Here is a 13,866-nt window from a genome sequence, read left to right on the forward strand (position 1 = left end):
AATCCAGATTTTAGTATGTGATACTAGGATCAAGGTGTCTCTTATAAATGTTACTTGTTTAATTGCAGATTATGGATGTAGGGTGGCCTGATCTCCATGCTCCACTTCTTGATAAGGTTTGCACCATCTGCAAGGCTATGGAGTCTTGGCTGGACAATGATCCTCAACACGTGGTGGTGATCCATTGCAGAGTAAGTGCAATGGATGAGTTTGTATTCATTTTAAAAAACCTTGTCCTTTACTCTTCTCATTTTAAAAAATAAAAAGCTTGATCTGTTTTCAATGTTGGCAACAGTGTGCCAGATGTTCTGTTGATGTAAGAAAGCTTAAATCAATTGGCCTTGCATGCTTCTTAAAGATTTCTTTTTTATTGTGACTGAAGTCCTAGCCCTTGCTGCAGGTATAGCATGCACCAATATTACTTCACGTCCTTCAAAGGTCACCACTGTTACTTCTGTGAATGTATTTAGAAGCTTGAGGTTTTTCCAGCTTGATGGGAAATTCTCTGTGTTTTGTGACTCATGAATTTTGTTGCAGGATAAGGATAGGAACTGTATCCCATATCATCTCTTTAGACTGTTTATGGTAGGAAATGAGGTCTGGATACTTCTGAAAGGTTTTTACTGACAGCATCATTGCAGTGCCTTAGAGCAAAGCCACCAGTGTGCTGTGTTTCTTCCTCCTGCTTGCTCACAATAGACAGAAATAAAGAAAAACCTTAGTTAAATTTGGATAAAATTAATTCAGAACTGGTTGGTAGCTGTGCTTGTGACACTTGAGGCAAACCTATCTCTGTATCACTGGCAGATGTTATGCTAAACAAAATGATGGTGATAATGGGACCGAAACTTCTCTTCAAGTCAGGTTGTATAGTCCCCAGTCCCAAATTTCTTCCAGGCAGAATGCCATTATTGTATGAAACAGCTGAAATCTTACTAGTTGCAAGAATGCAGCCAGGAGAATGGCTCATACATGGGACAAAAGAATAGGGAACAAAGTATTTCTAGGTATACAATTATATACAAATTGGTAACGCATGTTCTTGAGAAATGCCTTTTGCTAATACTGGTTTCCAGCCACAACGATAGATACAGCCAACTACTATCAGCTGAGGGACTGAAAATATTTTGAAATCTGTGAGAATTGTTAAATTTTACTGAATTTGTCATGTAAATTATTTTAAAATATTTTAGAGCATTTTTAAATTATCCATAGGAAATCAGTTACTATAAATCTCAGGTGTTGGGGAGATAAAAATGTGAAAACCTGTCAGAAGCTCCTATTCGTTCCAAAATAGGTATTTTATAGGATTTCATCCTGGGAATTGCAACATTGTTTAGACTTGTTGTGAATGATCTCTGGAAAAAATAACACGAAATTAGAATAGTTCATACAATTTTTCTTTTTTTTTCCCTAATTAATTCCTCTTAATTGGTAAGACTTGACAGGCATGCACATAGAAATCCTACTTAGTGTTTTTTTATGCCATGTGTCAGCCAGTTCACATTGACAGATAAGATGCTGCCCATTATTTCCACCTTTCCATCAGCACAGGGTGCATGAGCAAAAGGACTCTGAACCTCTTGCCTTAAAATTGTATTTAGTATGGGTCTTAAATATAATAATGCTCAATAATGTAATACATAAAACAAGTTATCATTCCCTTTTTCCTAATACAGGGAGGAAAAGGAAGGATAGGTGTAGTCATATCATCATATATGTACTTCACCAATGTTTCTGCAAGGTAAGTGTGAATAATGCATGTTGTGTGGTTTTTTACAATAAATATTGGGAAAAAGCCCTTTTAGGTGACTATGGTCTGTCAGCTTACTGTTTGTCAGTTAAGGTTTGTCAGGTTTTCTTCTCAAGGAGTTTTGGAACATGTCTTTTTTAACATAGCCTGCTTTCATGACAGTTTTCCCATAATCCTGCTTCCAACAGGAGACTAGACTAGGTGACAGCCTTAAGTCCCTTTGAGACTGAGATTTTATTGGTTTGCAGAAAACCTTTCTAAAGGATGTTTTCAGATGAATGGTGGAATGTGAAAGAAATAATTTTTATGTAATGATACTATCTTTATTCCATTAAATCTATGCATTTTCCACGTCCATCAAGTGGCCTCTTGAATCAGTGAGATATTTTTCCTTAAGTACTTAAGGAAAACAGTTATTAGAAGCTGGAAACAGTGTTTGAATAGGGAATTCCTAGACATTGATCCAAGTGCAGAATGAAGTGTAAGAAATAATCTCAACTTTATTTTGCAGTCAGTTAACTGCAAAAACAATAGGTGTCTCATTACTTGGTTTTAATTGTTTCTTTTGGAGTGCTCAAATTATGAAATGACAATTGACAATTTATATCAAAAAAGACACAATTTGATAAATGGTCTCAAAAAGGATGATATGTGTTTTGGAGAATTTTTGTTGGGTTTCTAATCACTAATTGCTTTCCCCTGGTTTTTTTTTATTTATATACATACATAAATATATTAAAATAAAAATGCACTCTAAATGCCATGGTTAAATCAAATTTGGTCCTGAATTTACACCAGCCTGTCAGTAATAGATTTGATCCACTACTGTAGTTGATGGCATCTTGAATCACTAGAGGCTGATGGTAAATTACTCATAGATGTCAGTCAAACTAGAATCCTGGAAAATAATCTGTGTTCATTAGGGTAAACCCAATTTTTAAGTAATTACAGACCAAGAAACGAAGTGCATTGCGTACACCAATATGTGCTGGAAAAAATACTTGCTTCAGTTAGTAATTGTCAGAGTGATTGCCACAATTTCATATTTTGTTGAGAAGTATTGTGAATGACAACAACTGTCAAGTGAGGGTAGTACAGTTGTTGTGGTGTGATTTCCGTGCTGCAGTATTATATAATCCTTAAAGGTGGTACCTGGCTATAAATACATTTTAGTAACACCATTACAATCCCATTCAGGTGTTATTTTGTTATGCCCAGCAATGAAAGCTATCACCTTTTACCCCAAACAAATTCAGGATTCCTCCAGTGAAGTTGCAGGAGACGAGTGAGCTTGGAAGCCCTCTTAAACTTTCTGGATATCTGGCAGCTGCTATCCAAAACTTAACTTTTCTGTGTGAGAATGAGGTTGGGGGTTTCCCAGCTAGGATTTGTATATCCGTAGCATTATCAAGACTCTTGAAAATGGTACAAAGCAACCTTGCAGAAGCAGAAATTACTGCAGGTGCTGCTGTTGAGGGTGCCATGTACTGTGTCTGAAGTGGCACTTAGAAGACTTTGAAGATGTTCACACTAAAGAAAGTTCATAATTGTCAGTATGCATAGGTGTCCTGGTTCTGGCCAGGACAGGGTTAATTTTTTCAGTATGCTTGTGGGAGCATGGCCAGTACTGAGAGGTTATTCTATACTACCTCATGTCATTGCTGCGGGTGGGGGAAGGGCATCATCCTTCAAGGGAGAAGGGATCCCTTCCGTTTGAGAAAGTGTAGCAGAGGGAGCCAGCATTGTCTATTGTTGGGCGTTTCCACAGTGAGCAATAACGTTTCCTTTCTTCTACCCTCTGTCATTAGTATTGTTGTTGTTACTATTAATTTTCTTATCTCATTCCTGTGTCCAGTAAATTGTTCTTATTCCAAGATCAAAACCTGTGATCTTTGCCTTTGTGCCTCCAATTCTCCTCTCCATCCCACTGTAGGGGAAGGGGAGAGGAGGGAGGAAGCAAGCAGCAGTGTGGTTTGGAGAGTTTCAGTAGGACCACTAAATTAGGGAATTCCATTCCTGAACCATGATAACATGCCAAAAAAATCTAGGCTTAGTGGAATCTAGTGAATATAGGCTTAGCACCTCTGCTGCGAAGATAGGCTAAGGGTTAGGGTTGGGGTTGTTCAGTCTGAAAGAAGAGTAGGCTCCAAGGAGACCTTCTAGTGGTCTTCCAGTACCTAAAGGAGGCCTACAAGAAGGGTGGAGTGGGACTTTTTCCAAGTAATGCAGTGATAGGACAAGTAGGGGAATGGCTACAGACTGAAGGGAGGGTACATTCAGATTAGATATTAAATATAAAGAATAAATTCTTTACTGTTAGAGTGGTGAGACACTGGAACAGGTTGTCCAGAAAAGTTGTGGATGCCCCATTCCTGGAAGTGCTCAAGGCCAGGTTGGATGGGGCTTTAAGCAACCTGGTCTAGTGAAAGGTGTCCTGTCCATGGCAGAACGGCTGGAACAACATGATCTTTAAGGTCGCTTCCACGCGAAACCATTCTATGATTCTATGAAAAACCCTTATTGATGCAACCACCCTTTAGTTATAATATCAAATTTTCTCATTTAGGAAGGAATAATGTGTCATCAAATTTAATGAGGTCAAACAGAGCTCTTTGCAATTGTTGGTTAACTCTATTTTAACAAGCAAAGTACTAGCAGTTTTTGGACAGTTAAGAAAGGGCTGCCTAAATTCTGGATGACAGTGTGGGTGAAGATGTATGAAGATATATGATGGATTGGGTGAGAAAGAGTTTTGGGTCAAGACTATTTTAAGTACACACTATGTAATTTTTAACACCCATGAAGAAAAGGCTTTACTTTATAGCCTGATCCAGCACCCTGTCAAGACAATTGGCATATTCTGATTAACTTTTGGAAAAGGCATCAATTTCATTTTTATCCTGATATGCATATGTGTACTTTGCACAACTTTTTTTCCTCTGAAGTCATTTAGGTTTAACTAGTTGTGGAATTTAAGATTCTAATGTGTAGTTTTATTTTGGAACTTCCAGATCTTTTATATTCTGATGTAAATTAACACTGTGAACTACATCTGTTATGAGACGTTGTTTTTATCTGGAATAGATAAATAAGAATCAGCATAGCACATTACTTGGCACATGTGATTAACAGCATTCTTACTAATTTTTGGCACGTATTTTTCTTTTTTTCTGTAGCCTCTTGCCTTCCTTCACCCAAAAAAGACCCACATCAGAGCCATTCGGGATAGAGAATAGAAGAAAATGTATTTTTTGGAATTTGTTGCTCCTTGATTGTGTATTTGAAGAGTTTGTGGTTGTCTGATGTAAAATAGTTCTTTTTCAAAGATAGTCTCTTCTATGGCTCAGGGTACAGGAAAAAAGGGCTGAGTGAATTGTTGACTGCTTAAATGGACCTCTATCCTGGTACTACCGTTCTTTCTGAAAAAGAAAATAAATTTATATTTTATAGAGAGAACTCCCCAGTGGCACACTCAAGAAATTATGGCAAGTATCCTTCTTTGGGAGCCTGAGCTGCTTGGTTTTGCCAAAGTTTTTTGCATTCTGATTTCAACGTATTCATTTTGGAAGTATGCAATCCAATTAATTGAATAAGGAAGTAGGTGCTTTGCTTAGGAAGGGAACTATCTTAAGGTATTGAATGAGAAGGTGTCAGTGGAATAAACATCATTGTCCGCGATGGCCAAAGTACTAGAGTTGCTAGTTAGGTGCTTCTTTCTTTTATTTTTCTTTACTTCTCTCCTTTTTTTCTTCCAAGTATTTTTGCATATTTCAAGCAGTAACCTGCTGAATTTTCAAGATAACACTGAAGCAGAATAACTTGTGTCTCTTTTTTGACAGTGCTGATCAGGCTCTAGACAGATTTGCTATGAAGAAATTCTTTGATGATAAAGTTTCAGCTTTAATGCAGCCATCCCAAAGAAGGTATTCAATTTGTTTCTAATTTATATCAATAGGAAATGTCATCATTATTTTCTGCTCCCATCCCTTACTCCCTCCCCAGCTATGTGAAGGCTATTTTCACAAGATCCTCCAGTGCTTCCTGAATTCTCAGCACTTTATCTTATATTAATATTCCTTGATTGATGAGATCTCTCTTTCTATTCCTGCATGTGGCCCCAGATAGACAAGGCCTTTTGTACCACACTTATCTAAATGGGTTCTCACTGCATTGTTTGTTAACAAAGAGATGCCACAATCTATTTCTTGATTCTTCCAAGATAACAATAAACTCATTTTTCTGTAGCATAATGATGAGTATGGAATGTGTGCTGATTACTGTGCAATAAAGATCTTTTTACTACTTGTTTAGAGGATTTGCAGATTATGCCGTTATCCCATGTCTATACTTGTAAATGTTTGTCAAAGCATGCAATATCCATTATGTTTATCTGGATGTGTTACCATTTCAGTCTGTCTGTATGGCAAAGGTTGAGTTAGGATTCAAAGTAATAAGCACTTCGGAAAGTGAATAGTTCTGGGATTCACTGTGTACCTTGTTTTGATGAGAGGTAATTGAAGGATTCAGTACCGAAAGAGACTGATATCCATCAGACAAGTAATTGTGATATAGGTGAATCTCTTTTAGAATCTCTTTTAGAAATATAAAATATCATCTGGGTTTGATTTGGTAATTACAGTTCATTTTTTTGTCTTAATCCACATGCATGCAGTAGGTTGTTTAGAAGTTGTTTAAAGTATAAGACTTTGCTAGTAATTAAAACAGAAAAATCAGTAGTAACAACTAGTGTAAGGTGTTTAGTTCTGATAATCTCTAAATAAAAACTTACCAGTTACTTTTTAACCCATTAGGTGAAATGCACAGCTCCTTTTAACTTGAAAAATAGTAACACAACATTCCGTTAGGCCTAAAATAAACTTTTCATAAGTAGAATTTTACTGGCCTTTTTCTGTTTCCGTTTTGTACTTGCATATATGTATATTGCATTTCAGTAATAAGGATTTGAGAATGCTGCTTACCAGACAGAAGTGTGAACCATAGCAGCAAAAGGAAAGAGGTGTTGTTAATCTTCCATCCAGAAGCCCTAGGCAGCAGGCATAATTCAGTGAGAGCCAGGAACCCCCACAACAGCCTGTGAATTGTGTATCAGGGCAGTTTTTCAACCATGTTGACAGGAAGCTTCAGTAGCTACTAACGTAGGTACACTGTATGTGAGCCCTAAGGCTACAAGTTAAATAGGTATAAATGGTTGCATCTATCTTTCCTACCCCCCCCTTCAAGGACACTTGCTTAATTCTTCTGGGGGTAACTGTGGGGGGGGAGGGTCTCAGAGACACTCAGTTTGCTTCTTAACTAACGGAGTTAGCATTTTTGCTCACCAGTACTGAACTTGAGCTGCCCTTACCATCTTCCAGACATACATACATACTTTGGAGTGTCATTTCCCAGAACAGAGGTGGTTCTCCAAACTGTTTATTAGAACTGTTCTCCTGAATCTCACCTCTCCTACCTTTGCCTAGCCTGGCAGTGATCACTAATCTTATTGCAGAGAAAGGAAAACCAACTCTCTTAATATTTGTGGATAATTTTATACTCTTTTGTTCCCATTCTGAGCAGTCAGTGGCCTTTTAATATGCTTTTTCTCTGAAACCATTGCTGGGTAATTAAATGATATCCTTGTTAAAACCCAGTTGATGTATAAATGGTATAATTTAAGTGGATCTCAAAATTGTAAAATATGAAAATACACCCATTTTTCACATTTTGAAACCTTTTCTCCACTAGATTTTGTATAGATAAAAATAAATTGTGGCCATTAAGTCACTTAGCTTTTCCCTACTGCTAGTTGGGTACTGTAACAATGACAAGAAAAGTAACTGTAGACCAGATCTATTTTGAATCCATTCTCAGATAAGCAGTTGAAGATTTGTCCGAATGAGATATGCAGATACAGACCCTTCATGTGAAAAAAATTACTCATAAACCTTTAGGATAAATCTTTGAATACTCGTCTCAAAAATAAGCCAACTGCCTGTAAGCCGCTTAAGTGCACTGCCTTGAGAAAGGTTTTCAAAAATTCAGTCAAATTTTTGGAATTTGAGCAGGTAGAGAGAAAATGTTCACACTGATATTAATAAACTCATTTATTAAACTCACGAGAGGTCACTGACAAAACATTTTAACACACTGGTTTTTTGTCATGTTAGGTGTGTCAATTTGTAAAATATGTGCTTTTGATGTACCAAATCCTTTCAGAAAGACTGAAGGAGGAAACAAAAAAAAAAGTTGCCTTTTCTTAACATTTCAAAATAAATTGAGCTTTGCAAGCTCTCTGTAAAGTGAAACCTATTTTAAACCACCACAACCCCCATTCTGGGGTAGTAAAGCTGTTGTTACTTGGCAGGATATCCTTAGCTGAGGTGTTACCAGGAGTTAAGTTAATGAGATCTGTGCATAAAGGTGGAAAAGAGGTGATTTTCCTCTATACATTCCTGAGAATAAAGTTAAATGAAAGTCTTCTCATAGGCATGGAAGAAAAAGGGACTGAAAGCCAGTGGCAAAATTAAAGGACACTGCAGTGATGCTTACTTGCATGTATTTGCTCATGAGCTTATGACCAAACCAGTTATTAAATCACAGAAGTAGAGTAATTTTCACATTACTGTGGTAGTTTTCCTCTTGTTTTGTGCTGAATGAGATCACTTCTCATTATGAAGATGTTATTTAACCTCATTGCCCTTAATGTTAAGATTTCTGACAAGGGCAATTCTTGTTCTTGTTTTAATGAAGGTAACTTCACTGTAAATTGGGTGGGGCACATATCATGCTGCTGTGAAAGACATTTAAGACTACAGTTGCAACTAGGAGCGCGTACTAAAACAATTGACTTTACTATCTCTTCTACTTCATTTCTTACTTAGACTATTAATGTAAATAACTAAAATAAAGATATCAACAATAGCAATGTGACGGCCATGGATTTAATACAGTAGTAAATTTAAGTGTCTTTTCATGCTGTTTTGTGATGATTATTATTTTGGAGTTACGTGCATTGTCACAATGCTATTCATTACCCATAATCTGTAAATATCATTGTGTAAATAATGTATTTTCCTGGTATTAGTGGTTTTATATAATTCAGATAAACTTTTTGTTTTTAGATATGTGCAGTTCTTAAGTGGCCTTCTATCTGGATCAGTGAAAATGAATGCAACCCCTCTTTTCCTGCACTATGTTATCCTTCATGGCATCCCAAAGTTAGATGCCGGGGGAGGTAATATCTAATTTTTCCTATTCAGTTGTAGGATCAAAGTCTTGTTTCATTTTGGAACTTTCTAGAAAACCTGTATGAATCTCAAAGTAGAATTAATATCTTCTTGATATCCATCCAAATATTCCCAATAAAGTAACCAGAAGAGAAACATTTTAGAGTAAAAATTGAAGGAGGTGAAATCAATTTATTGTTCTGTGTTAAATGAATAGTTCATGCTCTTCATCTCTGCCTAGTTTCTGAACAGTTGTGGTCCCTGTTACTGCAAAGGATCTGGCAACCTGGTCAGGTTTCACAGTAATTTCCTCTTTGTTTCGGGAAATTACTGTAAATGTAATTTCTTTTCTGTTTTGAGATTGAATTTTGTGTGGAAAAGCTGTTTGGATAGGGTGTACTTACAGAATTACACAGAATCATTTAGTTTGGAAAAGGACCTCCAAGATCATTGAGTCCAACCTTTGACCCATCATCACCTTGTCAACTAGATCATGGCACTAAGTGCCACATCCAGTTGTTTCTTGAACACTTCTGGATTGGCCAAATTTAGAAATATATCCTCTGAGAGAAGGCACAACCACCCCTCCCCCACCAGGTTTGGGAAAAAAAAAATTTCCTCAAAGGAAAGTGGAAGAGATAAAAGCTATTTATTTAACAAACACACAGGAAAAGGATAATAATGCTAAATAATAAAATCTCTCGCTGTGGAGAAAAAATCCTGGGAAAATGTTAGAGTCCTCCCTTTGGTCTCCTCGGAGCTGGGGCTTGGCCCAGGGCCAGGCCCTCTGTGCCCGGTGGAAAGTCCTCCCGATGTGCTCTGATGTTAAAGCAATCAAACAGTCCAGTAAGAAAAGGGAGAAAATCTGAAATTCCAGGGAAGGAAAAATTCAACTCTCAGTCTCTCTCCAGAGAAAAAGCAGCTGAACCACTGGCCAAAAAAAACTGTCCTAGGAGCAGCAACCAGGGTATTTCCTCCCTCCCCTGCCACAGCTGGGAAACAAATTGCTATCTGTGTGTGACCTTGAACAAGCTGCAAGCTGCTTTGAAAAAGTTTTGCTCAGTTTTCCTTCCCCCTCTCAGGCTCAGTTTAGAGGCATAGAAAGGCACAAAAATTAATTTCTGGGCATAGGCAGCGATATGGGATACACATCATAAGGTCACCCCAAAGACAAACACCTACAGGGACGGTGACTCCACCACCTCCCTGGGCATTCCATTCCAAAGTTTAACAACCCTTTCAGTGAAAAAATTTTTCCTGATGTCCAAAAGGAACCTTCCCTGTGCAGCTTGAGGCTATGTCCTCTTATTGTATTATTAGTTGCCTGAGAGAAGAGGCTGATTCCCACCTTGCTAGAACCTCCTTTCAGGCAGTTATAGGGAGCAATAAGGTCTCCCTGAGCCTCCTTTCCTCCGGGTTAAACAACCCAGCACCCTCAGCCACTCCTCATAGGACGTGTGGAGACACTTCACCAGGTCCCTTGACCTTTTCTGGACACACTACACCACCTCAGTGTCTTTCTTGAAGTGAGTGTACCAGAATTGGACACAGTACTTGAGGTGTGGTCTCACCAGTGCTACTAAGGTGGCTTGCTATACTAAGTGGCTTTAAAATTAAAATGACAGAATGAGATACTGTGCTAGAGCACAGTAAAGGAATCCAACTTTAATGGTTGCACTTGATGAACTTAGAGGTCTTAATGATTGATGATTAAATAACAGTTCTGTGTTTTTGTATTTATATAATCCCAAGGTTAAATAGTACTGGTCTTTTGTAATATAATCAGCATGAATTTGCAATGATTATATTATCATTGTTGTTTAGTCTGATTTAATTTCTAAAATAACTTCAATAAAGTTAGGGTATTGTTTGTTCTAGGTAGAAATTTAAGGGCCTTACTAATTTTGAAACAAAACTGAAGATCAAATAATTTGTTTATTTTGAAAATGTTTTTATTTTATATTGGGAGTTTGCATTTGTTTTGGGCATTATCATTCTTCCCTTAATAATCTTGTTTTCTTGCAGAATTTGTTTCCTTCCTTACTAGAATCCTTTAAAGTTCCTCCCTATTGAATTCAGAACCAGTCTGGAGATCAGGAAAAAGTGTCTTTCCCATAAAATAAAATACCTTTTTAGCCAATTTTGCTTGGATGGGTATTTTGACAATCCAGCATTGCCACTTGTGTGCCTCTTTGCTCAGTCTGGATTTGCATGAAGCTTCCTAGTTGGAATTATTTTCCTATATCTGAATACTACAAAGCATCCTTTTTTGTTGGCTTATTTTCAGCTTGTCGGCCTTTTCTGAAGTTATACCAGGCTATGCAACCAGTTTATACATCTGGAATATAGTAAGTTGTAACCATTTTCCATTTTGTTTGAATTTAGGTTTTCATTTTCATGATTGCAGAATTACATGGCCTTTTTTAGTTTTGTTTGTGGGTTTCTTGTTTGTTTTGAGCTTTTGTGTCTTTAAACCATGTATTTTATTTTTCTTTTCTCTCCTGTTAAGTAGCATAGGGTCAGAAAATCAAAGTCGAATCTGCATTGCTATAGACCCTGCCCAGCTTTTGAAGGGAGATATTATGGTAAGTTAATTGTATGGAATGAAGATCTATTGACATGACATTTAGTTTATAGCCTCTGACCTGTTTTGTGTTCTTGTAAAAAAAATTAATTGATGAAGTGCTTAGAGATACTGCAGAATAATTTAGGTTAATTTAGTCATCATCTTTGGCTTTCATGGGAATAAAAGTTCTTGTAAAACTCAGACTGTAAGGATTTTAGGAGTAAATCATTTCCAAAACAATTGCTCTCAGTATTCTCATTTTATAGCATCACCAAGTTCAGTAAGGCCTGTATTGCTGTTTTCTTTATAAAGATTACTGTGTATTGAGTATTTGTAATTTGGCATTAAAATATCTTGTCCTATAATTTGGCAGGCAGTGTGCACAATTATAAAACTACCTACTATAAGGAAAATACCTAAGTAATTCTAAATTGTTCTGGCAGTCAAAACAATGTAATACCAAATAAAGGATAGGGTTAAATTTTGCAGTAACCAGACAGGGCACGGTTAGGACCCAGAGGTTATTTTGTACCACCTCATGTCATTTTTCATGGATAGGGGAAGGACTTCCTTCTGGATCAGGTAGAATGGTGGAGGGAGTGCTCGGGTATTGCTGGGGTTTCTGGGGGGTAGGGAGGAGGAAGAAGGGGAGAGGTCTGTGAGCAATCATGTGTGAATTGTCTGTTTTTTTTTTTTTTTACTTGCACCCTCTGTCATTTGTATTGTTGCTGTTACTGTTTGTATGTCCAATTCTCCTCTCCAACCTGCTGTGGGGGAGAGGGGGAGGGGTAGTGATTGAGCAGTGTGTGTGGTTTGGGGTGTTTCAGTGGGAACACTAAGTTGGAGAACACCATTCCTAAACCATGACAGCCTTATCTGGCACCCAATGTGAGGCACAAAAGGTTAGAATAGCAACAGGTCTGCCCAGCTTGGGTTTGAAACAAATTTGATCTAAGCATTTGTTGCATTTGGTCCAGAGTCACTGGTCACAATGTTGCTTGATTTGTCCACACGGTGTGGTACCTAACTGTATATATTTCCATACCTCATGATATTTTTCAGATCAGGGAGAGGGATCGGGATTGTTTTGTTGATGTACTATGTGATACCAGCTTATGATGTGGTAACATCAAGGACAATGAGGGTCATTTGGGATGTGTATTGAGTGCTGTTCTCCTGCCCTTACCTCCAGCACTACCTTTGGGAGTCTATTAAAAATCATACCCAGTTTGTGAGGGGAACAGCGGAGAATGATTTTCCCTAGCTTTCCACCTCCTTTTTCTCCTTCAGGCCTGTTACAACAGTTTTTGAGAATTTTGAATTCTCCTTGGATATTTAGGAAAGCATGTTCTTGTGGCTAGGTCTGCCAGGTCTCCTCATTGTGGTCCACACTATGTTTAGAGTTACAGGAGATTTTTAGGAGGGTCTTCTAGAGATCTGCCCCAAGGATGAGTAGTCATGAGTGGCATGGAAGGTGGGAGAAAATGGGCCAGCTTTTGAAGGACTGTTCTGCTCCAATGGTTTGTAAGTTCACCCCTGAACAACCACAGAACTCTGTTGAAGTGATAAAATATGCAAAAGAAAAATGCTGTGGCAGTTCCAGAAAGGTGTGAAGGTATGCAGTGTGCTGGGCTTTGACTGCTATTTATTGGACATTGCTCAATACCAGACAGCACCCTCACTGGGAAGAGGAGGAAAGCAGATCAACAGGCATTGTGGCCACTCAAACTGCAGCTGAACCAGGGGAACAATGTGTGCTGGTAGCAGTTGCCCCTATACAGAAGAAGAAATCCAAGACCAAATCAGTTGGCATAATGAGGGATGAAGAGGCAGTAGGGCCCTCCACAAGAAGAAGAAGCAGGACTGGAGATAATCACCTGATCGCTGTCCCTGGGTGAGCTATGAGATATGCGTAAAGATTTCAGCCACCAGCTGGGTAGTCCCTGGTGATGTGGCTGGTCCAGTGCTGGGATATTGTGGCCCATGATATGAAACCAGAGGGTAGTGAAGCCAAGCAACTGGGATCCCTGTCCTGGAATGTGTACATTGGGATTGGGAAGAGGACAGACACTCTCAGCCTCTGGAGGTGACTCCTTTCAAGTATAAGGAGTATCTTGTATCTTAACAAGGGTCATCTATTAGTGCACCGAGACAAGTGGAACACCGTGGAGAAAGATATCCAGTACTTGAGAGAATTAACTGTGCTGGAGGTACTTTATAAGGATTCAAATAATGAGTAATTCCCTATAAATCCAGATGAAGTCCAGTGTACACAAACACCACTTCTACCTAGGCAGAGTTCCTAGGAAGTGCACCATCAC

The 13,866-nt window shown here is 38.1% G+C and overlaps 1 protein-coding gene across 17 annotated transcripts in view; it reads left to right on the forward strand.

Moving 5' to 3' along the window:
• The window catches only part of TNS3 (tensin 3), a 218,302-nt gene that overhangs the window by 93,967 nt on the left and 110,469 nt on the right, over window positions 1-13,866 (forward strand). For 15 of the 17 annotated variants that reach the window (XM_069007895.1, XM_069007893.1, XM_069007894.1 and 12 more), the window contains 6 exons: window positions 69-191; window positions 1,680-1,744; window positions 5,593-5,676; window positions 8,875-8,987; window positions 11,267-11,327; window positions 11,489-11,564. In XM_069007895.1, the coding sequence (XP_068863996.1) occupies window positions 69-191; window positions 1,680-1,744; window positions 5,593-5,676; window positions 8,875-8,987; window positions 11,267-11,327; window positions 11,489-11,564 (522 nt within the window). Of the gene's footprint in view, window positions 1-68; window positions 192-1,679; window positions 1,745-5,592; window positions 5,677-8,874; window positions 8,988-11,266; window positions 11,328-11,488; window positions 11,565-13,866 lie in introns of those variants that run through there. The other 2 variants (XM_069007899.1, XM_069007901.1) reach the window with 2 other exon arrangements.

This window comes from Aphelocoma coerulescens, chromosome 2 (genome assembly GCF_041296385.1).
Source record: "Aphelocoma coerulescens isolate FSJ_1873_10779 chromosome 2, UR_Acoe_1.0, whole genome shotgun sequence".
Classification (NCBI taxonomy): domain Eukaryota; kingdom Metazoa; phylum Chordata; class Aves; order Passeriformes; family Corvidae; genus Aphelocoma; species Aphelocoma coerulescens.